This window comes from Echinops telfairi, unplaced genomic scaffold, assembly GCF_000313985.2.
Source record: "Echinops telfairi isolate 266 unplaced genomic scaffold, ASM31398v2 ScPeMD7_7469;HRSCAF=8507_0, whole genome shotgun sequence".
NCBI classification, from domain to species: domain Eukaryota; kingdom Metazoa; phylum Chordata; class Mammalia; order Afrosoricida; family Tenrecidae; genus Echinops; species Echinops telfairi.
The window spans coordinates 15,753,922-15,781,423 of record NW_022111372.1 but is presented as its reverse complement, the minus strand read 5'-3'; the positions used below and the strand labels follow the sequence as shown (position 1 = coordinate 15,781,423).

Below are 27,502 nucleotides of genomic sequence, written 5' to 3'. Positions count from 1 at the left end.
ATCTCCATGACTGTTAGTGTGCTCGCATCAACTGTTTAGACCAGCGTGCATTCTGAGTGACTTCTAAGCTAGAGGACTCATCTTCTAGGGTTCTTATTGGCTACTTTTGAAAGCAGATCACCAGACTTTTTCTTCCTAGTCTGTCTTGATCTGGAAGCTCCCCTGCAATCTGCCAACTGTGGGTCACGACGCTTGTATTTGAAATATTGGTGGCACAATTTCCAGCATCACAGCAATGCCCACATCATCACAAAATGACAGAGAAGTGGTAAATAAAAAAATAGCACAACAGAAATATCTGTGGTGGTGGAAAGGCTATGTACCTGGCTTACAGTGGTTATATACACCTACACATGTAATGAAAATGGCATAGAACTTAATTTATACCAACATCGCTTTCCTGTGTTGGTAGAACGCTAATCGTCTGAGGGGTAACCAATGAGGGAACCTGGATGAAGGGCCGCATAGGCCAGCTCTACTCTTTTCACAACTTCCTATGGCTCTATGGTGATTTCAAAATGAAAGTTTTTAAAAAGTAAACCATACAGACTCTTTTCAAAGATAAACAGATAAATACACTATCTAAAACATATTACCTGGAAAAATACATTACCTAAAGTTTTCTGAAGCTTTTATGTTGCCAACTTTCTCAAATTAATAAGTTCTCTCATTGAAACAGTGGACTAAACCAAGTAATGTATATGCAGGGAGGCCCCTTAGTTTGTTATTTTTTTTAATTAACAGCAGAGTAAATAATGCTATAAATTTTATACTTGCCACTGTTTCGACAACAAATTCACCATTGCTAATGGGATCCGAGGGTCAAGGACACCAAAGCCATGACTTAATACGATGAGCTCCGTTTGCACGTGAGCTGCAGCCTCGTTATTGACCGAACAGGCAGGCACTTTTGCTGGAGCTGTCAACAGGGAAACAAGATGTGGCTCATTTTTCTTCTTTCCTCCTTTTGAAACAAGAAATAATGAATATAAATATGTCCCAATTTGATATCTTAACAGCTTTCATAACCCACGCTTTGGAGACTCTGTTCCTGAATAATTGGGCCATTGATTATTTCTGGAACATAAATTAAACTCTCTAATCTCACCTAGACCTGAAAATTGTAATGAAAAGGACATTTCCAGGTGATTTTTAGTTTTCTTGTTTCAAATTATCTCCTTTGATAGATATTTTTTTCCTTGAAAAGATTTTTTACACCTTTGATTCCAGATCAATAAAGTAAACATTGCGTTGAGTCACACACATTGTCTGATTTCCTGGTGTGTACAAAAGTTAGGTTCACAATGTGCCGTATGTAGTCTGATAAGGGTGCGATCACATTTTGAAAAAGTTTGAAATATTGTGAGAATTAGCAATATGCGACACAGAGACAAAGGAGCTATCACAGGCAATTGAGAAATGAAGCTGACAAATTCACTTGACACAGGGTTGCCACAACATTTAATTTGTAAAATATCAGTATCTGCATAGCTCAATAAAGCGAAGTGCAATGAAACCAAGCATGCCTGCATTTATATAGTTGTGAGATGCTGTCATTCTTTGATTACTAATAGCAAGACATCCAATATGTCTTCTAGTCCCTCTTCATAATCCAATGAGAAGGTGAAAATGCAGGTAGGAATATTTTAAAGGTGTCTGTTGGAATGTTTAGTGATATTTTATTTTCCTACGCTGTTGGGGAAAAAAATCTTACGGAGAAAATATCCCCTGAAAAATCACAGGTTGTGGATTGTCATCGATTTGACTCCTGCCCAGGGGGATCTCCCATGTGCATAGTAGAACTGCTCCTTACGATTCTCAAGGGGGACCTTCAGAAGCAGATCGGCAGGCCTGTCTGCTAAGGTGTTTGGGGTGGGTCCAAGGGCCCCATCTTTTGATGTTCAGTAGTTGAACCACCGTAAAAACAAAAGAAATCACTGCCTTCAAGTGATGCTAACTCATAGCAACACTGCAGGACAGGGTGGACCCTCTCTGTGATTTTCCAAGCCTGCAGTGCTTTACAGGAATAGAAAGACCCATTTTTCGAGAGTGGCTGGTGGTTTTGAACTGCTGACCTTATGGGTAGCAGAACAACTCAAAGTCACTACACCACCAGGGCCCCTTTGAGCCACCTAAGGACTCCTAAAAATACAAATAGAAGTTTCCATTCCTTTATCTCCAATTCCGAAAGCTTCACAGAACTCTGGAAAATAAAATGTTTTCTATCATTGTAGCAATACTGGGACCTTAATGAACTTGGAACTATTTTTTCAGTTACTCTCCACTCACTCCAGAAATCCCTACTTCACCACAACATTGTAAATGCCCCGTGTGCCTTCCTAGTTAGTCCTGGAAGTGTCATACAGTGTATAGTACATGTGGTTTTCCCTGTTCAAAATCCCACACTTTCTGACCTGTAGACTCGTGTGGTCCCAAAAGATATGGATGAAACAGGGGCATGTCCTAAAACCATAGAGAGCACGTGCTCAGATAATACCATGAATAAAAATATACGTATTTGGTAAATAAATTCATGTGCACCAGTATTACATGATGTGAAATTTGAGAAGATAGTCGAATAAACTCCAAGCTGGCCTTCATGTCATAAGAAAACTAAGGCAAGGAGACGTTGAATAACTTGCTTAGAGTTACCCATTGATAGCCAGGCAAGTGAGTTCCGGGGGCTGTGCTTTTAAACCCCAAAGATTTTGTTTCTGAAGACTTGAGTTTGAAGTCTTCAGAGGTAAGCCTGAAAGGCACCAGTCACAAGGGAAAAAAAGAGTGAGTCTGTGAGGTGAAAGTGTGGGATTTTCTTGATGAATCTGCAGCCCACAGAACACTGGCAGACAGGGTCAGGGTCTCCACCTATGATATCAGAGGAATTTTTTAATGGAGAAAAGTGAACAGTTACAAAGAAAAGATCTATGTACCCCTCAAAGGGTCCTCTGTTGTTATTCAAGTTCTTCCCATTAAACTCCCAGGCTGCTTTTTAAATGCCTCTTATTTATATATTTATTTACTTATTTTAAATAGGGAGCCCAGGTGCTACAGTGGGTTATGCACTGGGTACTCTATGCATGGTAAACCCACCAGCCACTCAGTGGGAGAAAAATGAGGCTTCCTGTTCCCATAGAGATTTATAGGCTCGGATGGGAAAGGGCTCGACAGCAGTGGGTTTGATTTGGACTTGGGTTTTGTGTTGTTTTTTAATAGGAGAGCGTTTAAGGATCAGTGGACAGTTGAAGAACACTTCAAACATGAGAGAGATCTAAATCATTAATAAAGGGGAACCTAGAAGGACCAGAGGAAAATCCGGAAACAGAGGAAGTTTCAAATATATAGAATCAGTATTATCAGAAATAAGAAAAGATAGTCAAGAAGGCAAAGCAAGACATTATCAAGGACACAGAGAGTTTCTTTGTGGCCATGAAGAGACTGTAGAGTTGGCTGCGGCCATGGCTTCATGGTTCTCAGAGTACACTAAAAACCGTTGAATTTGTACTTTAAATGGGAGGATTGTAGGGTGTGCGAATTGTGTTCCATTAAATTTGTTTTTATTCCTGAGAAACGTTGTGCAATGTACAAAATGCTTTGACTTAACAAGAAATAAAGTTACGAAAATTTGACCAATTTAAATTCCAAAATAAGGTAAGAGGAGGCCAATACATAATACATAAAAAATAAAAATTAATTTAAAGAAATGAAACCATATTATTGCAGAACATGGAGCAAAGTAACAGAAGAAATAGTTGAGAGATTTTAAAATGGGTGCTTCAAGTGAAAGCAAAATTTAGAATTTTTTTTCACCCATGCCTACCCAATAACTACTACACACACTTTCTGAATGCTGATATGTAAAACAATTTTACCTCAGTGGTACCTTTTTACATTAGTATTTTCATGTTGACTAGCTTTTCCATTTGTAGAAATACCATTAATTATGGATCTGCAACAAGTCACTTCAACCCAAGTCGACATCTTCATCCTTCTTAATCCATTGTATATGATTCATTCTATGAAGGCATCAATTTTTTTATTCTGTATCAACCCCCTTAGGGTATTTTAAGCATTTTGCTGTTGCCAAGAACACTTTGATAGCCATCTTTGTTACATTACTTTTGCACAATGAGCACAATTTCCTTAGGAATCATTACTAGAAATGTACTACCTGCTCAAAATTAACGTTTTGATAAGCAGTCCCTCATTGTGTTTCAAAATACTGGATAAATTTAGACTCCTGCAAATAACATTGTCTACAAATCATTATAATAATGACTCGTGCAATTTTTTGTTCTTTATCAGCTTTGTTACGAGAATTAGAACTTCCTAGGGAACTAGAATAAACTACGTGAATGGAAATAGAGGTTGGACTTACATTGTTCTTGAATTTATTAGGAATGCTTGTTTGTCAGCCTATTCTCTGGGTAATAGTCAAAGAGGATATTTTGTTTTGTTTTGTGAAGGAAGAAATGTTCTTATTCTACTTTATAAAGAGCTTTAATGAGAAATAAATGCTAAATTGTACCTAATATTTTGGCAATTTATCAAGTTGTTTTCATTGAATACATATAATCAATGAACAATAGATATAATCATTGCTGTTTAAGTACTACCAAGCCTATCATAACATCTCACAGCAGAACTGTAATTATTATTATTATTTAAAGAGCATAAGTGTAAAATTGTGCTCTGAATAAATACATTAATTTTTAAAACCAGAAACTGGATGATGGCTAAACTTTGCTGAAAGTGGATCCCCTAATGGTTTAAACTTTTCCTTACATATTAAAATACAGAAAATATACGTATACCTAAGGACATGTGCTGTGCCATGTAGTCAGGGACTACATTTAAAGTGCTTCATTGTCGCTAATGAAGAATCATTAGCAACCTTTTCAATCAGAGCACTTTGGTTTTTCTTTTCCAGGGGCACTGCCATCGCCGGCATTGTGTTTGGCATTGTATTTATCATGGGCGTCATTGCGGGCATTGCCATCTGCATCTGCATGTGCATGAAGAACAACCGTGGGACCCGGGTGGGTGTCATCAGAACCACCCACATCAATGCCATCTCCTCCTACCCTGGTAAGCACACTTGTTATGCCTTCTAAAGGGGGTGAGATTGGTTAGTTGTGCTCTCCTGCTTGTAATGAGAAGAGAAGTCTAAAGGCTGCCACTGAAACAATCATCAAGTTTGTAGGATATTGCTAAGGAAACGTAGATGGAAACTTCCTACTTGGAGCAAAGGTTACTTAGATACAAGTATAAAACCCATTTCATATTTGAAGATATTCTTATTCTCAAAGACTACAACTTCTCATCAGTCAAGAGTTAAGATAGACACTTCACGTCCACTATGTCTACATGCCAGCAAGTTCTGGCAAATGACTCTAGTAAAAATGTAAGTTATGTGTCTGAGTAAGCTAGCATCTGATTCAATAGATATATCTGTCTTGAGAAAAAGTACTGAAGAAAACTCTGATATGTTCCCCTTTCTGAAAAGGATATGACCTTAACCTAATTTTAAAATTTCCAAGGAGGAACAAAAGTAATATATTAATAACGTGTCAAATATTTGTGAACTTTGTTTCACAAAATCCAGTAATGTTATCAGGATATACCCATCTCTGACAAAGGACTTCATGTTTGGTAAGTAGACGGTCAGTCAGAGTGAGAAAAAGCCTCAGTGATATGGATTCATAACACGGTTGCAGCAATGGGCTTACACAATTATGACGATGACATGGGAAGAGGCAGTGTCTGCCTGCTGTGTACACAAGATCGCTATGAGTTGAAATGGATTCCAGGGCATCTAACCAGAGCGACAGCAACCTGGAACCCAGTGCACAAACAGAGGAAAGGGAAACAGGTGGGCAGGGAATTCTCTACATTACAGTCCATATTTTTTGTTTGATTAGAATAGCGTAATTAAGAGAAATGTTTTTAGAACATTATCTTTACATTTTATTTCCACTGAAAATATGCACAGCAAATCATATCCTCATCCAATAATTTCGACATGTCCGTTTCAATGCCAGTGGTGAAATTCTTCACATTGTATCACCATCCTCATCTCACCCCACGTTATTTCACCACCATTGACATACTCCGTGACCCATAGAACACACATCTGTGATTTAGAGTGACTGGTGGCAGTTTGGTCTGATACCAGATGATGTTTTCAAAGACCAAAATGTTCAAGGAAAGCATTCTTTACTAATTCGGCTAAACTATTATGTAGTTTGAAGAGCACTTCAAGGGATAGTTTCAGGTCAAGGTTACAGATTTTCTGAGGATAACAGGGCGTTTCCTCCCACCTCAGTGGGCCCATTAAGGCTGGATTCTGCAAGAAATTTGAAATTGTGCCCTACCTATTTCCCCCTTTAATCAAGCTTCATCTACTGAGTCCTTAATCAAGCCTTTGTCAATAGTTGCTTGCACTATGTAATTCTTTCGACCTTTTGGCAGAGGAGGCAGGAGTTTATGGAAGCAACTAGTTTCTTCTCTGACTCCTGGGTCTCTTTTTTCCTTTGCTACTCCAGGTAAATAGAGATCAATTTTCCTATCTTAAATGACCATTTGCAAGCTTACATTAGACCCTGGGCACTACTCACAGGACTGGGAGTAGATCAGAAACTCTAAAATCAGTGTTAGGCCAATTGACTGGTAGTCTCATGAAACCATGAACCAATGAAGCGAATCCCACAAGTGTATAGTTGTACCTAATTAGCTTCACCATTCACTCACTCTCGCTCTCTCTCTCATGTTTGAAACTATTTTTATAGGAGTTACAGTCTCAGAAACTCACAGGGCAGTTCTACCCTGTCCTATAACAGGGCCCTAGGATTCAGCAGGGGCACTGACTTGATGGTAGTGAGTTTAGGTTTTTATTTCACATTTTATTTCACCCTTTTGTATGTCTAAATCTTTTCGTAAAATTAGAGCGTCGTGTTGTGATTGTTGTTGCTTGACAGTGAGTCAATTACAACACATAGCAACCCTAAAAGACAAGGTAGCACTGCTTCAATTAGAAAATATGAAATGTTGCTATTTTAATATGAGGTTTTGGGTTTCCTTGGGTTTGAGGTTTCTATTTTGTGCATGGAAAAACGTTTGTACAACTTTATAGTGGTATCATTTATACTGGCAGATCTCAGTGGCATGTTGCATTCTCAGTAAATACATTGTTGTTCTGGGAACTGAATTATGCACGGGACATAATGAACCTCATGGCGGAAGCATTTTTACTGTAGAAAGATGAATCTTCCAAAACATAATGTGCTTGATTGCTTCTCATTTCCTTCTCAAAGTCACTAATTAAGCTTTTACTTAAAGAATAAGAAAATAGCACATAATAGCATTGAATGATTTCCAAATCTTTCATCTGTGGAAGCACAAAATGTTTTTCACTCACATTAATTAGATAACCCTGTGACAATGAAGATAATCAACTTACTGTATAGCCTCGTCTGAAGGCCAAGTAAATGAGGAGGAAATCATTTCGCCAAGGTTCTCTGTCCTTTGGTGGAAGTACTCAGTGGAGACCCGCCATGGCAGTCATTATTACTCAACATTAGGGAGAAAACAACCACCACCCAAAACAAAAACGAGTCAGCTGCCACTCTTGACCCTGACCTTTTATCGACAGTGACATTTCAAAGTAAAAGTTTTAATCCCTTCCATCGCTATATTTTAGGTAAAACGAACAAATTACCTCTTTAATTTTAATTATTTTGGAAAACATTATTATTTGGAAATAATAAGAATTATTTGTCTAGTCTTGCTGGGCATTTCTACTACTTTCAGAATATCAGTATCAGCAATGGAAAGTGAACATATTAAACACTAGATTTGAATGAAACTTAGCTACTAAAAGAAAATACTAAAAAGAAATAAATTAATAGGTTTGGCAGAGATAGAAAATTCAAATGTTAACCAAAAAAGAAAGCAAAGAATATCAATGTTATCAAGAAAAAATAAAATTTAAGAGGTATTATGAGTACCCTGATAATATATAAAATAGGGATATAAATAGATTATAGAAATAAAGATAGGTAAATAGACAAATAATGGAGGAGATGAGCCTTTCTTATAAAATAATGTTAACTGATAAATATTCAAAGGAGTTTTAGATTGAAAGAATTATCAAAATATGTAAAAGCTGGGTGGGGGAAAGGTGTTTGCTGATGAAGAAGGTATTTTTGTGGCCAATTATTTGATTCAGATATTTTGTTAGTAACTGCACAGTGGAGAATCAGGCAGCATCTTTCACAGATGATCAAAATTAGTGTCCCCAAAGAGGGTCAGAAGAACATCAAGCCCTTTCGGGCATGATACTCTGAGGAAAACAAAGTCATTTATATCGTATGCTGGCGTGGAGTTCACAGCCTGACCTTCATGGGAGAAAACTTCTAACAAACCAAAACCCAGGAATTCTAAGAAAACACCCTGCTTGTAGTCTTTAAAAGATCTTGCAAATGCTTCATTAGGAAATCAAAACCTGCAGCACTGAGTTCACAAATGAGGGCAAACTTAGTAGTACGTGTGCTCAAACTGAGAGGCTTTTGTGTACAAGTCAAATCTCATTACAGCCCACAAAACCCATAGTCGTACTCATACTAAAGGAAGCCCATATATTCATACTAGGCGTGGAAAGGGGTGAAAAAAAATTATTTTATATGATATGTAACTTGTTTACTCATCAAAAGTCATATGAAACAACGACGCCCACATGGAAGAAACACAGCAGCCTGTGTGATCATAAGGTGTTGTTGATGGGATCAGGGATCAGGCATCTAAGATCCAGAAGGAAAAAAAACATACCTAAGGTGAATGGGGGTGTGGGTGGGGCATGGAGTGGAGACCCAACACCCATCTGTAGACAATTGGACATCCCTTCACAGAGGGGTCACCGGGAAGAGATGAGTTCTTTGGTGCTTCCTTCACGCCGCTATCATGACGGCAATTTTACCTTACAAATCTGATTAGACCAGAACATGCACACTGCAACAGATAAGAGCCCGCAACACAGGGAATCCAGGATAGATAAACCCCTCAGGGCCAACAAGGAGAGTAGACATACCAGGAGGGTTAAGGGAGGGTGGGGGGAGACAGGGGGAATTGATCACAGGGATCCACCTAGAACCCCTCCCAGGGGGACAAATAATGGAAAAGTGGGTGAAGGGTGACAGAGGATGATGCAAGATATGGAAAAAGTCATCTATAACTTATCACGGGTTCATGAGGGAGGGCTCAAGTGGGAAGAGAATGCTTTGAAAATGATGGTTGCGGCATATGTGCAAATGTGCTTGACAATAAAACACAAAAACAAAAAAAGGCATACTGGAGCAACTCTCTGTAGCCATCGTGACGGAACATGATCTCACCTTTAAATCATAACTCATATTGGAGAGAAAGAAAATAGATGCAATGAGTATGGTCAAGGCTTCGCCTATGAAAGATTTTTCAGTACATCTGAGGCTATAGATTTCCTGAAAGTGACATAATGCCTTCTTTGCTGCCATATTAATTATACGTATACAATTAAAGCTATGAAAGCACTTATGAAAATACTGCATGATGAAGAAGAAATTGCACATATAGAATCTTATGGAGTTTTACTACATAAGGGAAGAAAAAATCGGAGTGGGCTTGGAATCCAGTTGCTTTATTTTTCCATGAACTATCTTGCATTTTGCCAGTGTAGGGAAAGGAAAGATCCAACTGAAGAGTCGGAAGCTTGAGGGGGTTATTGAAAATGGTGCTGTTCAATCCGTGGAAGAATGGGATTCTCCAATGCCCAAGGAGAGGGCCATCTCAGATGGACTCAGGAACAGCATTGTCAGGAGGAGAAAGGAGGGCACAGCACAGATCCAGTAACAGATGCTTGGCGAGGAAGCTCTGAGGATGCTCTGTTCTAATTGTGTCCATTTTCTCAGTTCAAAAAGACCCATGCCATCTACTGACAGTAAAGAGAGTTTAGAGCCATTTGAGGTTTAAGGAGATTGGAGAAAATATGAAATAGTAATCTCAGAGGGTACAGAAGTGAAATTCCTAAAGTATTAAATAATGTCAATAGCCACCATATTTGAGAATGTGGTCATTTATGGAATATGAGCTCGGTAAGTATGCCTGTGCTTTTTTCTCAGTCCTAGGGTAGCTAAAGTGTTGGAGTTAATCAAAGTTAGGGTTTGGTCAAACAACTGAGAGAGAAAGAGCTACAGGAGTTAATACTAGATGCAAAGGAGTGATTTTAGTGATGCACCATAAAACTAAGCTGAATAAGAAGGGCATGGAAATGCTAAGGAAGAGACACCAGTTTAAAAGGGCCATCAGGAAATTGAAAATCCAGATGAGTTACTTGATATGATGGGATGACCTATATACAACTAATCTTTGACAAAGAGCTGGAATATATTAAATGGAGAAGATAGTCCTTTTTAACAAATGGTGCTAGCAAAACTAGATCTCCATTTGCAGGAAAACGAAATAGAACCCATATCTCACATCATAAAACTAAAACAAAAAACACCAAGATGGATCAATGACCCAATGCAGAAACTGAAACTATGAAGACCATCAAAGAAAGAATAGGGACAACCTTAGGGCCTCTTACGTATGTCATAAATATACTATCAAACATAACTAAAAATGTCCAAACAGAAGACAGACTAGGTAGTCCTCCTAAAAATTAGACACTTATGTGCACCAAAAGTTTAAAAAGGAAATCCCAAAAACTATGGAAACAAGAGAAGACAATGGGGGTTTGTAAGAGTTAACGATAACAGAAGCAAAAGTTCTTATATACCCACAATACTGAAATAACTGGTATCCATGAGTAGAAACCTAGATAGATGCACAGACTGAATAGGTATGAAAGGAAGAGTAGAAGTATGTCCACTATTTTTTTTAAATACTTTTATTGGGGGCTGTTACATCTCTTATCACAATCCATATATTCCTCCAATGTGTCAAGCACATTGGCACACATGCCACCATCATCATTTTCAAAGCTTTCTCTTCCCACTTGTGCCCCTGATATCCGCTCCCCATCTATCCCCCCTCCGTGCCCCACCCGTCCTCCCTCACAAACCATATCTTACCATATCTTACATAGTCCTCTGTCGCCCCTCACCTATATTGCCATTATTTGTCGCCCTGGGAGGGGGTTCTATTTGATCCTTGGGATCAATTCCCCCTTTCTCCTCCCACCCTCCCCTGATCCTCCTGGTATCTCTACTCTCCTTGTTGGCCCTGGGGGGTTTGCCTATCCTGGATTCCCTGTGTTGCGGCTCTTATCTGTAGCAATATGCATGCTCTGGTCTAATCCGATTTGTAAGGTAGAATTGACGTCTTGATAGTGGGGTGAAGGAAGCACCAAAGAACTAGAGGGAAATTGTGTGTTTCATCAGTGTTATACTGTACCCTGGCTGGCTCAATTGGCTCATCTCTTTCCTCTGATTTGTCCAATTGTCTATAGATGGGCATTGAGTCTCCACTCTATGACCGCCGCCCGCCCCCCCATCCCCCATTCACCTTGGATATGGTTTCATTCTGAGGCTTAGATACTGATACCTGATCCCATTGACACCTCATGATCACACATGCTGGTGTGCTTCTTCCATGTCGGCTTTGTTGCTTCTAAGCTAGATGGCCACTTGTTTATCTTCAAGCCTTTAAGACCCCAGACACTATATCTTTTGATAGCAGGGCACCATTAGCTTTCTTCACCAAATTTGCTTATGCACCCATTTTGTCTTCAGCAATTGTGTTGGGAAGGTGAGCATCACAGAATGCTGGATTATTAGAACAAAGTGTTCTTTTGTTAAGGGAGTACTTGAGTTGAGGCCCAATGTCCACTATTTTAATGTTTTTGACAGTGTATGTGTGTGTGTATGCTGCAAATATGTAGGTATGAATGTGGGGGGAGCTTTCAGGAGCAAATTTATGAAAACTTTTTAGCCATATCTCCACATCTGGAAGGAATGAGTCTCTGGGCATGAGGGCTCAAAACCATAGTCATAAGGGACACAAAGGTCAATTATAAACAAAAAGGTGACAGCTTATTTAAGATAAAAGTGTTGATCTCTGCTTGTCTGGAACAAAAGAAAGTGAAGGAAGCCAAAGCCTCAAAGAAGAAACTAGTCCACAGGACTGATAGCCCCTGTGAACCATGGCCTCATGTAGCCTGAGACCAGAAGGACTAGATGGTGCCAGGCTGCTCTGATAAGGACTCAATAGAAGATTCCAGATAAAAGCATTATCTGTCATATTCTAGATACAACAAAACTAAAATTTCACTAGAAATAGGAAGATTTATTGGACAAGCCGGCACTAGAAACACTGCCAAGCCTATCACTCTAACATTGCTTTTCAACAAGGCACTGAAGCCACTTTCATTGGTCAACTTTTATCCAACTATTAGATTGGTTTATACAATAAACAATGCCACCAGTGAATACTGTGTGTGTTGATGGAGGGGGAAAAAATCTTATTGAAAAAGTCAAAAAAGAACTCACAGACTGGAAAAAAATGTTTTGATAATAATATATCTGGCAAGAGACTAATCTCTAAAATGTATAGAAAGCTCAAACATCTCAACCACAAAAAGATCAATACTAATCAAAAATCGACAGGGGATAGGAACAGACGCTTCAGCAAAGAAGGACTTGAAGATATGCTCACATCAACAGTCATTCAAGAGAAGCAAATAAAAACATAAAACAATGACATATCATCTCACCCCAGCATTAATTGTGAAGTTCAAAAATATAGGAAACAACAAATGCTTGTGAGGAGGTGGAGAGACTGGAGCCCTCATAAATTGATGGTGGGTTTTTATAATAGTACAAGCACTATGGAGAAAACAACAGTATAATGCTTCATAAAAAGTTGGAAATAGAGATGCCATATGACTCAGCAGCCCCACTACTAGCTCTCTATGCTAAAGAAGAGTGCTGCACACACGTGTTCACTGCAGCACTACTGACGATTGCAAGAGGATGAAGGCAGTCCAAATGCACAGCAATGGAAAATCGATAAGCAAACTAGGGCACATACACCTAACGGGAAAAAGATGACTAAACATGAACCACTGAGACACCTCATCACATGGAGGAACCTGGAGGACATTGTGCTGGGTGAAATGAATCAATCACAGAAGTAAGAATATTTTAGGAGACTACTATTTTTAAAAGTCAAAAATGACAAAAAAAGAAACATCCTTTCATAGTTACCAGGAATGAGAGGAGAAAGCAAGGTTAAAAAAAGGTTTAGTGGAATGGTGTTCTAGAAGAATTAAAGGTGAATGGTCTGATTTACAAATTAGGGTCATTATTGATTAAGACAAGGTTAAAAAACAGAATTGTTGTTGTTAATGGCCATTAGATTAGCTCCAGCTCATGGCAATCCCATAAAGCAGAGCTAAATGCTTTCCAGTTCTGCCATCTTCAAATATTTCATAAGCTGGAGTCCACTGTTGTGTGAAATACAGGGTACTTTAAGGCTCTTCCAATATAGGAGGCGCTCCTCTTCCAACACTGTTAAACAATATTCTGTTGTGATACTTATGATTTTCATTTTCTAGCTTTTGGAAATAGATCATCGGACTGTATTTTTAGACTGCCTTGCTTTGGAAGTACGACTGGAACCTGCCCATCATGAGTGACCTGGCTTTATTCAAAACACTGGTGACACAGCTGCCAACATCATAGCAACACATGTCACTACAGTGGGGCCAACTGACAGATGGGTGGTTGGAGAGGAAGAACAGTGACAGTTAAGCATTCAAGGAGCAGCACTGCATGGAGCACCAAGGATAATATCAGAAGTCCTGAGGGCAAGCACAGCACTGGGCCCTGTACTCGATATTCAGTGAGAACGGGTGTAAGGCAGAGAAAACCACCGCCATTGAGAACAAGGATCTTTGAAAAGTGGCATATGCTGCAGAGGCGATGATGTTTTTGGAGGAAGAGAATAGACAATAGTTTGGGAAATGGACATGGAAAGTACAGAGAACTGCAGTGCATCCCCAGGCCTGTGGTTCGTAGGATGTGGGAGAGAGAAGAAAAATGCTCCGTAGGAGAACACCACAAAAGAAGAAACCCTTGTGGAAAATCAGGCTTAAAATAGAGTGCACAGGGAAGTGAATTTGGTTCCACCCTCAGAGATAGCTTGCACAGTTCTTTGAGAAAATAGGAAGAGTAACAAGATAACTTCTTCATATTCTGAGTTACAGAAATGTGGTGAAGGGAAGAAAGGGAGGGGGAAGATACAGAGGCCTTTTTCAGATGACAGATTTCGTGTTTCACAGAGCACCCTGAAAGGGCTGGGAGAGCTAGGAAAAATGTTTTGATTCGCTGTGAAAAGCCGTCCACAGTTAAAGATCTACAATGAAGGGTGTTTTGTGAGCTTGTCCTTGTCACAGGGACAGCAGTATGCAAATTAACATGCTGGCCAGTGCTCCTTCTCGATGAGCCAGACATCATAAGAACATCTCTGGTCTAGGCTTGCTGATCATAGAAAGGGCTACCATTCTAGTAGCTTCCTGTGCTAGTAGCCTATACCAAATGTGAAGTGAGTGTTAATTTTAGGTTGGAATTTGATAGAAGGAACTCAAAATTTTTCTAATATATGAAAATCATGTCTTAAATCCTCACATTGACCTTGGATCAAAGAAGGTCAACTTTACCAAGAAAGGTGATCTAGTCAGTCTATCCTCATGTTGTCTAAACTGCTCTTAAAGACAGGGAAACATTGGGAAGCTACCTCATTTATGTTAAAAAGTAATATAACTTTAGTTCTCTGATCTGATAAATATACCAGAAAAATCATTCAATAATAGAGATTAAAATTTCAAAATATGGACACATACATTATATTTTTTAAATAGGGGAATCTTTTCTCTGTAACACAGAATAAAAGAAGAGATCTCTTAGTTCAAAAGAAAATATATTATCTTCACAATTGACAAAAATAAATTGTTAAAATTCAATACCCATTCTTTCTTTAACATCCTTTTGGAAAACACACACACATGTACAGAAAGGAATGCATGTATACCTCCTTAGCATAAAACAGACTACCCATTACAAAGTAACACTCAACAAGAGATTTTACTAGGAAACACAGGTGAAATTTCAATCCTAACATGGAACAAATTAATGGCGAAAAAATGCCTGCATTTAAAAACATTTTAGTATTATTTTTAAGTTCTGTGCGATGCAATAAAGTGAAAAATAAAAAGAAATATAAGTCTTCAGAATAGAACAATGTCAAATATTGACTCCCCTAAAAATATCACCAAGACAACCTGTTGATAAGACAAATCTCTCTGAGGAACATGAGCTGGACAGCAGCTTAGTCGTATCTCAGAGTACGGAGGACAAAAGGTTCAGAAGCTTCGCTTAAAGTAGGTCTTTCAATACCTGCCTTAGGATTGGGTAAAGATCATGATCTAATAGTTTAGAATTAGTGGGCACAGAAAAATAAACTTTAGAAGCAGAGTGCCAAAGAGTATCAAACGTAAATCTCTCATTTGATGTTTTCTGTTGAAGAGTTGATGAAGTCTTTCAGAAGTTCCCTCGAATAAACAATACATACTTCCTGGAATGAATCTTACTGGGCAAGATGTTCCTAAAATAGTTATGTTGATGAAGTCAGTGGGATACTACAGTGATGTTAATGGAGAGTGAACTGTGTAGATGATTTCAATTTGCAGATCCTAAAGATCATTATTTGCAGGTGTTATCTTTTTATGAATAGGAAATTAAAGACTGAGAATACCAACAGATGACAAATTCAGTAACTAGCATAAAATACTACATTGATAAAAATAGATAGAAATCAGTAGCAGTAATAAACACTAGCAATAACCAACACTCCAGGGCTTGTGTAAGGATGAGAAATGAAGTGTGCAAAGTTCCCAGCATATTGTTTAGAACAAATCAGGGTTTAGTAAATTCTGTTTACTAGGTTAGTAAAAGCCACAGGAGTGGACTCAAATATATGGATGATCAAGATGATACCACAGGACTAAGGGGTATTTCCTTCTGTTTGACACACAGTTACCATGAACTGAGCTGAGCCAAAAGCAACTAACAAAACAACATATTTATATGACATATCATGAAGTATCTAAATGCAGTAATGACAAAATTCACTACTATTACATAATAACTTATTAAGAAAAAAAATGAAGAAACCCAACACTGATTGAAGATCCTACACAGTGCTGAAAAGTATGTTGCTGTTATTAAGTGCCATTGATTTCATTGAACTAATAGCAAACAGAAACATATATTGAGCACTCTACAACTAAAATTTTCTCCAACCACATGAAACAGGAATTTGAATCCATTTTCTAACAATGATAAAAATGAAGTTCTTCTAGAAATTTGCCAAGCTACACAAAACACAGGTGATTAATTTGAGATTCAAGACATATATATCGTAATCCATTAACTCTATGAGGAAAAACAGAAACCAAGCCGCATACACTGCCACCATTTCAGTACCTTCTAAATTGAATCATAGTTTCATTTCAAAATCACCATAATTCACAGTAATTTTTCTTAGAATACACTAATCCTAAATATCATTTAAAAGAATAATAAACAATAATGGTAGAGATTATCTTTTAAAAAAATAAGTCCCAAGGGTGATGTAAAAAAGAGAGAGAACTCATTGGAAGTGAATAGGTAGATTTGAATTTGATACATTCTAAGAGGATGGAAGGAATAAAGAGTCACTGTACCAAAAAGAACTGGTCTGCATTCAACCATTTCAAGAGGTAGCATATGATAACAAAAACAATGATATAGAAAAACACAAGGTTCCCGGAATTGAGGAATATCAATTGAAATGTTTTAACAAGCTAATAGAGCTCTTGAAACACTCATTTGTCTATGCCAAGAAATTTGGGAGACAGCTACCTGGCCAGCCAACTGGAAGAGATTGATATTTATACCCACTCCAAAAAAAGGTGAGCAACCAGAATGTTGAAATTATTGAACAATATCATTAATAACACATTTAAGTAAAATGTTGCTGGTGGTAATTCAAAAATGGTTGCAGCAGTACATTAACATACTGGAGACTGCCAGAAATGCAGCCACCTGGATTCAGAAATGGACACAGCACGAGGGATGTCATTGCTGATGTCAGATGGATCTTGGCTGAAAGCAGAGGATACAAGAAAGATATTTGCTCTGTTTTATTGATTATGCAAAGACATTTGACTGTGTGGATCAAGGGTCCTCAAACTATAACCCGCGGGCCACATGCGGCTCGCCAAGGACATTTATCTGGTCCTCCGGGTGTTTTTCCCCCTTTTGTTTTTTTACTTCAAAATAAGATATGTGCAGTGTGCATAGGAAATTGTTCATAGCTCTTTTTAAAACTATAGCCCAGCTCTGCAATGGGTCTGAGGGACAGTGAACTGGCCCCCTGTTTAAAAAGTTTGAGGACCCCTGGACTGTGGATCATAACAAACTGTGGATAGCATTGACAGCAATGGGAATTCCAGAACACTTCATTTGCTGATGTAGAACCTCTGCATGGACCATGAGACCCTCATTTGAATAGAACCAAGGAACATTACGTGTTTTAAAATCAGGAAACATGTGCATCAGGGTTGCATCCTTTCACCATACCTATTCAATTAGTATGCTGAGAAAATAATCAGAGAAGTTATGCTACATGAATAAATACAAGTTATCAGGACTGGAGGAAAGCTTATTAATAACTTTGATACACAAATGATGCCATTTTACTTGCTAAAAGCCAGGACAACATGGAAAACTTGCTGATGAAGATCAAGGACTATTACAACTCAGTGCAAAGAACATGTACAATAAAAGTACTCACAACTGGACCAATGGATAACGAACATCAGGATAAATGGTGAAAAGATTGAAGTTGCCAAAGATTTCATCTTGCTTGAACCCACAATAAGTTCTCATGTAAGCAATAGACATAAACCTTTTGCTGCATAAAACTTACTGCCTTCAGGTCAATTCTAACACACATGCAAACCCTCCTGGACAAAGCAGGACAAAGAATGTCCCTGGCGGTTTTCTGAGAGTAGAAAGCTTCATCTTTCTCCCTCAGAGTGGCTGGTTTGGACTGCTGACCTTGCATAACACCCCAATAATCTCAATGTTCTATGAAGAAACAACTCGTGGCTAGCTGTGTGAGTCAGAGTAGAGCTGTGCTCCCAGTCACTGCCTACTTTTTCAGAAAGAGACCACCTGGGGCTTTTTGTTTCTTTGTTTCCTATGGCATTGCTGGGTGGATTCAAACCTCCAACCTTCCGATTAACAATAGAGCATTTAACTGCTCGCACTAATCAGGAACTCCTTAATCAGATATTGAGGATAAGTGGTGTGTAAAACTGAGTTATGTAGAGAAACAAAACTAGGACATACACAAACATATAATTATAATGATAAAATTTTTCAGTGTTATCTATAGGTATCTATATCTATATTATATAAGAAATAACTTTGTATATATGAAAGAACTTTATATCAAGAAATAGATTTATATCAAGGAAGCAGCCCAGCCTAATCTAACGCAAGTTCATGGATCAGGTGCTAGTTGGAGGCCCCTCTGAATTCATAGAGTTGTTAGCTGATGAAGCAGGAAAATAAAGTGGAAAGCTAAGAGACCACAGATTAATGGGTTCAGAGTTGCATGGGACACAGTAGGGCCCTGACAATTCCCAGGGTTAGGAAGCCACACGGGCACGGGTTCCAGACCTGAGATGCAGGATCCAGTCAAGCAGGAAGGATAGGGGAAGGAGAGAAGTTCTCCACAGCATCCCTTATCATGAGCCACACCCCCAAGGAGACAGCATTAGCTTGTAGTCTAATTGATAGGCTGGACTCCACCCCTGCCTTCACACAGATACAAGTTGACATAAAATCTAAGCATCACTAATGAATATTTAATTAAGTTATAGAATATCAGTTATGAAATAATTTCAAAGTACCATGGCTCCAACTTCATATATACATGATTTATATGTGGAAATAAACATAAACTTCTTAATGTTATTTCAGAATTTAAAACTGTTAATTCAAAGAGTTTTTTTTAATTTGTTTCTTTCTACAACGGAAAAAAATATAGTATCATCCACAGTCTCATGTCAAAATGCCTTCCACCAGCTAATATTATTAAAGATAACCCACTGCCATTGAGTCAATTCCATGTTTATTTCATGATGATTCATCCTCAAAATAAAAAAAGTCTTCAGAATTATATGGCTACTTTATCAAAAATTTTAAATTATATGATTATATAATTTAAATTTTTAAATTATGTTTTAGCTAACATTTCATATTCAACCTGCAGCTGTATAAACCATAGGGATTCTCGCTGAAGTATGCTCCAGGAATTTTTATGCAGATGGAAAATATAAATGCTTTGTTACCAGTGCATAAATACATGCTATGGCTTTATGACAAAAAATAATGCCCTGGAAGTCAGAATATGCTCCTCAAGTGGGAGACAGGAAAATGTTTGAACCTGAAAACAATGTAGAGTCACATGCTTGTAAGAAGCAGTTGAATGGGTATCCAGAGGTAACTTCCTATTTTACCTGGAAGCTGCTGGGTTGTATTTCTTGGCTCAGATGAATTTCACTATAAATCTCTTTTATCGAAGTCCTCCTAAGCATAATGAAGCAGAAATGTGGGTGTAATGGAGAAGGCATGTGCATTTTTAACTCCACAGGAGTGCTACGTTGCCGTAGAAAAGAGAATTTGCAGTAGCCTGGCCTCCCAGGGTCAAGGAGGTATTCTGATGGAACAGAGGGAAAGCTATAATTCATTCTTGCTGTATGATTCACAGGCCCTTTACCATGAGTTTGTCCTTTACCACGAGTTTGATCAACCCACTGGAGACTTATTTGCAACACTAAGACCCGTTTAATTCCTATTGAATCCATTGTAGCTCATGTGTATAGCGTTGAACTGCTCCATGGGGTTTCAAGGCCATGATCCTTCTGAAACTTTGGCTCACCAGAGCAGTACCGAAGAACAGCCCACCCAATTCCGGGCTGCAGGTGCTCTCTGCTGGGGTTACTCAGTTTGACTTCCTCACATCCTCTCAGTTGAGGGAGAGCAGTTAGTGGCTCAAAGAACTGCTATTCTGGTCAAGAGAGGAAGCACAAATCTGAATTGGACAAAGGCCAGAGTGTTCCTTAGAGGCAAGGATGGCAAAACTTTGTCTTATGTACTTTGTACATATTCTCAGGAGAGACCAGTCCCTGGAGAAGGAAGAATACAATGTTTGGTAAAGTGGAGGGGCAGCAAAAAGAGGAAGTCACTATACAAGAGAGATTGACACAATGGTTGCATCAATGGGCTCAGGCATAGGAACAATTGTGACCATGGCGCAGGAGCAGGCAGTGTTTCATTTTGTTGTGACCAGGGTCACTCACTATGGGTCAGAGCAGACTTGATGGCACCTACCAACAATAATATGATGAAGAACTAGTTTCAGGGTCTCTTCTGACACCCACTTGGATCTTCTCTTTTTTTCCTTCCTGTCCTTTGAGTTTCATCATGAATCATGTTCTTGATGTCCTCCCACAGCTCATCAGGTCTTGTGTCATTAGTGTTCAATGCATTAAATCTTTTCTTGATATGCTTTCAAAAGTTAGGTAGGGTAGATTCAAGCTGGTAATTCGGCTTTTATAGACTTGTGTTACAGTAATTTGCTTTAACCTAGACTTACATAGGAGCAATTGATGGCCTGTTCCACAGCCAGTCCGTGGCCTGGTTTTAGCTGCTGATCCTGTGCTTCTCCATCACCTCTCCCCACAGATTTGGTCAATTTGATTTATGTCTAGTCCATCTGGAGAAGTCCACGTGTACAGTCACTTTCATACTGTTGAAAATATATATACTTTCTACGCACAAGATGGTGGTCCTGCAAAAGTCTATCATGGAATCTCCATCTCTCATCATGGCCATATTTCCCAAGGGCTGTTCCTTCCGCTTTGCTCCCAATTTTTGCATTCCAATCACCAGTAATTACCAATGCAAGTTGATTGCATGTCTGACCAATTTCTGACTGAAGAAGCTGGTAAGGTTCTTCAATTTCTTTGCCACTGGCTTTTGTGGGGTGCATAAGTTTGCATATTTATGTTGATTGGATTTCCTTGAATGCTGAGAGCTATAATCCTATCACAGAAAGATTTGTACTTCAAGACTGACTTTGCAATGTCTTTTTGACAGTAAATGTCACATCATCCTCTTTGTTTTAAAAATCATTTTACTGGGGCCTCTTACAGCTCTTATCACAAGCTAGCTATACATGCATCTGTTGTGCCAAGCACATTTGTACATATGTTGCCATCATCATTTTCAAAGCATTTTCTTTCTACTTGAGCTCTTGGTATCAGCTCCTCATTTTTTCCCTTCCTCCCCCACCCTCTCTCCCTCATGAACCCTTGATGGCTTATAATTTTTTTTTTACCGTTGTCGCCCTTCACCTACTTTTCTGTTTTTCATCCCCCTGGGTGTGTGTGGCTGGGGGAGGGGTTCCCCATTCTCCCTCAACCTCCCCCCTACCTTCCTGACATTGCTACTCTCATTATTTGTCCAGAGGACTTTATCTATCCTGAATTCCCTGTGTCATTCCTCTTGATTGTGTCATCCCAGCAAAGTAAATCATATTACTTCCTGATTTAAAATGGCAATACCAGTCCATTTCAGCTCACTAATGCCTGGGATATCAATCATTATGTGTTCCATTTCATTTTTGATGACTTCCAATTTTCCTAAGTTCACACTTAGCACATTCCAAGCTCTTATCATTAGCATATTTTTCAGCTGGGGCTCCTTTTGTGTCCCATCAGCAAATGACAGTTCTGAAGGCTCCACTTTCCCAGGCTACCCCACTCACATCATCATAGTCAACTCCACTCAGAGAAAGCAACGCTTGCTCTCTCAGATGCTGAATACACTCAGATGCTAGTGCCCCATCCCAGCCCTATCACTGAGAATGTTCTGCTTCCACTCATTTAGACCTTCAGTATCTGACAATGATCCAGAACTGTGCATAAGGTGATCAGCAGCTAGTTCCTCGGAAGTAGACATCCAAGTCCTCCTTCATTTCTGTCAGTTGTATGTCAATAAAACTGCTTAAAAAACACCAATACAAAGGAGTTTCAAAATCTTCATGGAAAATGGAATCAAATGGTAACAGAACTTTTTGAAGCTCCCTTCACATATAATACTGTAAAATATTATTTTTTTTAATTTCCAAAATAAACTCATTATTCTCATCCCCAAATCAGCTTGCTTATTTCTATAAGAGAATCACCACCCTTCCAGTCTTGGGAGCCCAATAACCCAGCACTTTCTTTTATCTCCCACATCCAGTCACCGACTAAGCCCTTGTTACTAAGAGGCTATCGTGGTTAACTTTTCCTCCTCCTCCTCCTCCTCCTTCATTGCTATATTCTTGTTGTTATTGACTATTGTGGAGCCACTCCCCAACTCATGTAGACCCAGTACTCAACAAAATTACACACTTACTGACCCTGAGCTATATCCACAATCAGCTCCAGGTCAGACCATTATGATCCAAAAGCTTTTAATCTCCTCATTTTCATAAGGCATCACCAAGCTTTTCCCCCTAGTCTGTCTTATTCTGGAAGCTCCAATTGTCTTCAAATCTATTCAGCATCAGAACAAGATGTAAACTTCCAAACACAGACAAGTGGTGGCTGAGCATGAGGTATGTTGACCAGAAATGGAATCTGTTCTCTTTATGTTGTTATTGTTGCCATTGTTGTTAGTTGCCGTCAAATCAGTTCCAACTCATAATGACCTGGGTACTACAGAGCAAAACACTGCTTAGAGAGCTAAGTCATCCTCAGTCATTGCTATATTTGAGCCCACTGTTATAGCCACTGTGTCAATACATCTCATTGATGCGCCTCCTTACTGACTCTTCACCAAGAATGATGTCTGTCACTATGGACTAGTCTCGACACTAGTCCCTCCTGATAACATGTTTAAAGTATGTGAGACAATGTCTCAACAAACTCGCTTTGAAGGAGCATTCTGATCTCTCGGATAGAAGGTAAGAATTCTACCAGTAAACTACCACTATTCCCACTAAGAGCCTTTTTGAATCTCTCGCATAAACTAGCACATCATCTCATTTTTTTCTTTGGTTCATCTGGATCCATATTGTTGAAAGTGACCTATTCAAAAGTAGAACCCTATTCTCGGCAATATCATATTCGAACAGTTCACACACTCATTATGTGAACATCAAAGCTCACCACGATGATTATACAATCAGACAACTCAATGTCTTTCCTCATTTCTCTTCTTTATGTGTGCATTTTGAAAAAGCAAAAGCAGTCTTCTGCTTCTGAGCTTTTTCTCATGCTTGAACATCTCTGTAGCACCTCCCCCTCCATTCACCATCATCTTTTCAAGAAGCTTTCCACAAGTCTCCACTTCTGAACATATGCTCCCTTTATAGCGCTCACCTTTTCATGCACACACATCATTAACCTGATTTTTAAATCAAGCCAACAAAACTAAGCTTTCTTTCAGGCTGAGGTAGTAAGTTTATTGTGCCAACCTGGCCGATAAACACATGTGGGGTGAATTGAAGGGCGGAGGGATAAATAGCTCAGTGAGCCCGGCCTCTAGTCCTCTGGTCTCTTGCTTTCTGATGGTTGCACCAGGGTGCATCTGCCTTAGCACTTCCCTGCTTCAGCTGGCAAGACTCACTCCCTGCAAGACATCCCTGAGGAGAAGCCGCATGGACCTACCCTGATGCAGCCCTGGGTGCTGGAGCAGCCGTGTGGAGACCCCTGCCAGCGCTGAGATGCTTACACGTTCACTGACTCAGCTTTCCTCCTGCAGTTGGCGTCATAGTGTGTGTTTTGTGAGATGGAGGAGGACTTTGTGGATTGGTGTGGGACATATGGGTTAATGGGTTAATGTTGGACTTGTGGGCTTGGGCAGCAGTGGGTTGGCATGTTTTCTTGATGTGCACTTACCCTTTATATGAAACTCTGTCTTACACATGAGTTTCTGTGGATTCGTTTCTCTAAAGTACCCGGACTAATACACAGGTTACAATATTGTCCCCTCTTAAAGAACCTAGTATAGTAGGCTGAAACAGTAGATACTAAAATATTTGCTATATGATGATGATATTGCTCTTTTCTTTTCCAGTAGCACCGCCCCCCTATAGTTATGACCACGAGATGGAATACTCTGCTGATTTGCCTCCACCATACTCCGCAACACCACAGGCTTCAGCCCAGCGGTCACCACCTCCTCCTTATCCTGGCAATTCAAGAAAGTGATCCTACTTCCCGAGGAGAATGCCTGCCCATTGGTGATCTTGCTCAGGACAGAAATGCCTCGTCTTAGAAACGAATGGGAAAAGATTGCCTTAAGGAATACATTTGGAGCTCAGACAATATTTTAAGTGGAAGGTCCATACTAAGAGATAAAGATTTTCTGCCCTGCTCAGTTGGATAATGAAGATGGCTCATGACTGGACAACATTTTGTTCTGTGATGAATAAGGTTGTCGTGAGTCAAAGCCCACTGGATGGCAGCTAACAGCAATATCTTACTCAGAGCTGATCCCATGTGGAGTATTATGCTTGAGTCCATGTGTACCAACTTTTAGGAAACTTACTGATCAATTTAAGCACATTCAGAGAAGAGTGATGAGATTGCCAAAACATCTGAGAAGCATATTGTTTGAGGAATAGATCCTGGGAGAAAAAAAGTCCACTCATGTAGGACAGGAAAGGGGTTCAACTTACAGAAACAACTTTATTTTGGGTAACTTTAAATCTTTAAGATGAAAATAACCAGTCTTTCTTTCATTAATAAGTATACACTGAGTGCTTAAGAACCTAGCATGTGCCATGCATACAGTGCAGTGTGAGACACTGGAAGGATGTTATAGGGAGGGCATTGGATTCAGTATACAAAAGAACATTTGAATAACTGGATCTTTCTTACTGGTCATGAAGCTCCCTGTTACCCGGACTGCTCAAATAGAGCCCAGTGATCTGATAAGAGAAATACTCTAGACATAACCCCTAAATCAAATGATAGATGGCTTCATTGGAAGCAAAAAGGACTCTTGTTTTAGGTCAATGTGGGATACATTTCTCTGCCTCCAGGAATGAATACACGGGTATGGTTGAATCTGAACCATTAAATTTTAGCACTAAGAAAGGATCAAAGGATTCAACAACTGCATAAAGCCAAGGACTTGACAATGCCAGCCAGCTACTGTCATCTAAAAAGCATCTAGCTTTATCTAGAAGATGATGATAAAAAATTATTCCAACAGTGAAGATTAAAATACATATTGAGTCCCACAGGTAACAAATACTTCACTTTCAAAGTTAATGGTAATACTTCAAATATTCACTGGACTTTACATCAGAAAGTAAAAGGTTCGAACTTGAGCAAGATGTACACTACACTTACACACACACACACACACACACAAAATCCAGAAAGTTATTGTTTGGTCCAGACTCCTTCTGTGGAATTCCACTCAACTTTACTCTCCAAAACCCAAACTCATTGCTAGTGAGTCCATTCTGGCTCATAGCGACCCTACTGGACAGAGTAAACGTTTCCCTGTGGGTTGTCAAGACTGTACATCTTTATGGGAGTGCAAAGCCTCATCTTTCTTCTGAGGAGCAGCTGGTGGTTTCAAAGTGTTAACCTCAAAATGAGCAGCCCAATATGTAATACACTATACTACCCCTTGATTCTTACAAGAATAAGTTAGCCTTTAGAAAAAGTTACATCGTTAATGGCAAGGTTAAGATATTGACTTCAAAGATTTTCCTTTGACCAAAATGCAAGATTTATGAATTCCCTACCTTTGAATAGAAAAGCTTTAATAAGTAATTCAAATGTGCCATAATTTTGCTGCAAATGACCTTGAAATTTATATTTTCACTTGAGTTCTTTTATGTATTTAAAATTTTTTATATTGACTAAATATTAAGGCTAGATGGTGGAATTTTTGCGTCATTTTTATAAATAAACCTAAAAAAATTTCATCAATATCATCACCATAATTCAATAAAATTCCCCAATTGATACTGAGAATTTATAGGCTAAAACAATAAAAAGAAATGTCTGAAAATATATTTTTTTAGTTCCCATATTTGTAGCTAATACAAGTAACATATTTTCATCTTCCACCATTTAAAATACATTGATGTGACTGAAATACAGTCTAACTGCCAGTGAAATCTGAAGGCTAAACTTGTTTTGAAGGGCTTTGGGTTTCTAAGCCTTGATCATTTTCTTAATTATAAAGACCCAAATCATTCGAGGATTCCAGTCTATTCTAGGGAAAGGGTCCCTGACTTACATGAGGATTTTAGCACAATTTTAACAGTCCATATGCTTCATTTCTCTCTCTCTTCTGCACATATGATCATACTCAGTTACACTACAGATAGATAATTTACTGTGCCTGAGCCTCCTTGAATTTCAGAAATGTGTTACAGATGACCCACACATTTCTTAAGAAAGATTTAGATGAAAAGGAGCAGTGGGAATGGGATTCTCATCATCTTTGCCATCAATAAGCCTTTATTATGTGCCTCCTATATTCTGCAAACATTAGCCATAGAGGAACCATCCCTCTCCATCTCTCCTCACACTGCTTCTAGGCTCCCTAAGGCATATCACAAACCCATAGCCCTACAGTAGATGAGTATTTCACTCTGTGTATTTCATTTCACAATAACATGAATATGCATGTGACCAGGATAGACTTTGGGAGTTCACTGATTGTTTCCACAGATGATACTCGGGGGGGATAGTACATGACATGACAGTTTTGGTTTATGTATTTCTCATGGATTATATATTCCCAGTGGCCAAAGTGCTTACAACCAGCAATAAAATGAAAGAAATTATTGTAATGAGGGTTACGTTTTAGTTGTCTTGTATTCATTTTTCACTCACCCTCCCTTACTACTGATTTAGCCTCCCTGTTTTGTAGTGAAACACTCAACTACACAACTGTGAACAGGTAAACACTCACTAAAAAAAAGGGGTGGTATTTTTAATTCAACTAGAAGTACCTCGGAAGAAAGACGTGGTTGTCTATGGCAAATAATACAGCCATTGAAAACCTTATAGAAAGAGATTGTAATCCAACAGGCATGGGCTTGACATGGGGTGAGGGTCACCAGGCAGCCACTGGTTTGTTTGTTCTCTACCGGAAACATGGAGCTGGAGCCAGGGAGAGCTTTAGTTTCAATTCTGTCTCTTGCCTCCATGTTTTGGGACAAGCCACTTCATCTCTGAGATCCCCTCTCTGTTTCTGGACAATGTAAATAATAGAATCTGCCTCATCACACTTTGTGAAAGTTGAATGAATATCTATGAAATCCCAGATAGAGTGCCGGGCACACAGAAAAGGTTCCATAAAAATTAGCCCAAAATAAATGAACAAAAAGAAGG

The 27,502-nt window shown here is 38.9% G+C and overlaps 1 protein-coding gene across 2 annotated transcripts in view; it reads left to right on the top strand.

Moving 5' to 3' along the window:
• The window catches only part of CYYR1 (cysteine and tyrosine rich 1), a 153,506-nt gene extending 126,544 nt beyond the window's left edge, over positions 1-26,962 (top strand). The window contains exons 3-4 of one of the 2 annotated variants that reach the window (XM_045284638.1): positions 4,928-5,085; positions 24,216-26,962. In XM_045284638.1, coding sequence (XP_045140573.1) covers positions 4,928-5,085; positions 24,216-24,346 — 289 coding nt within the window. In that variant the 3' untranslated portion in view covers positions 24,347-26,962. Of the gene's footprint in view, positions 1-4,927; positions 5,086-24,212 lie in introns of both variants that reach the window. The other variant, XM_045284637.1, reaches the window with a different exon arrangement.
• Positions 26,963-27,502: the final 540 nt, after the last annotated feature.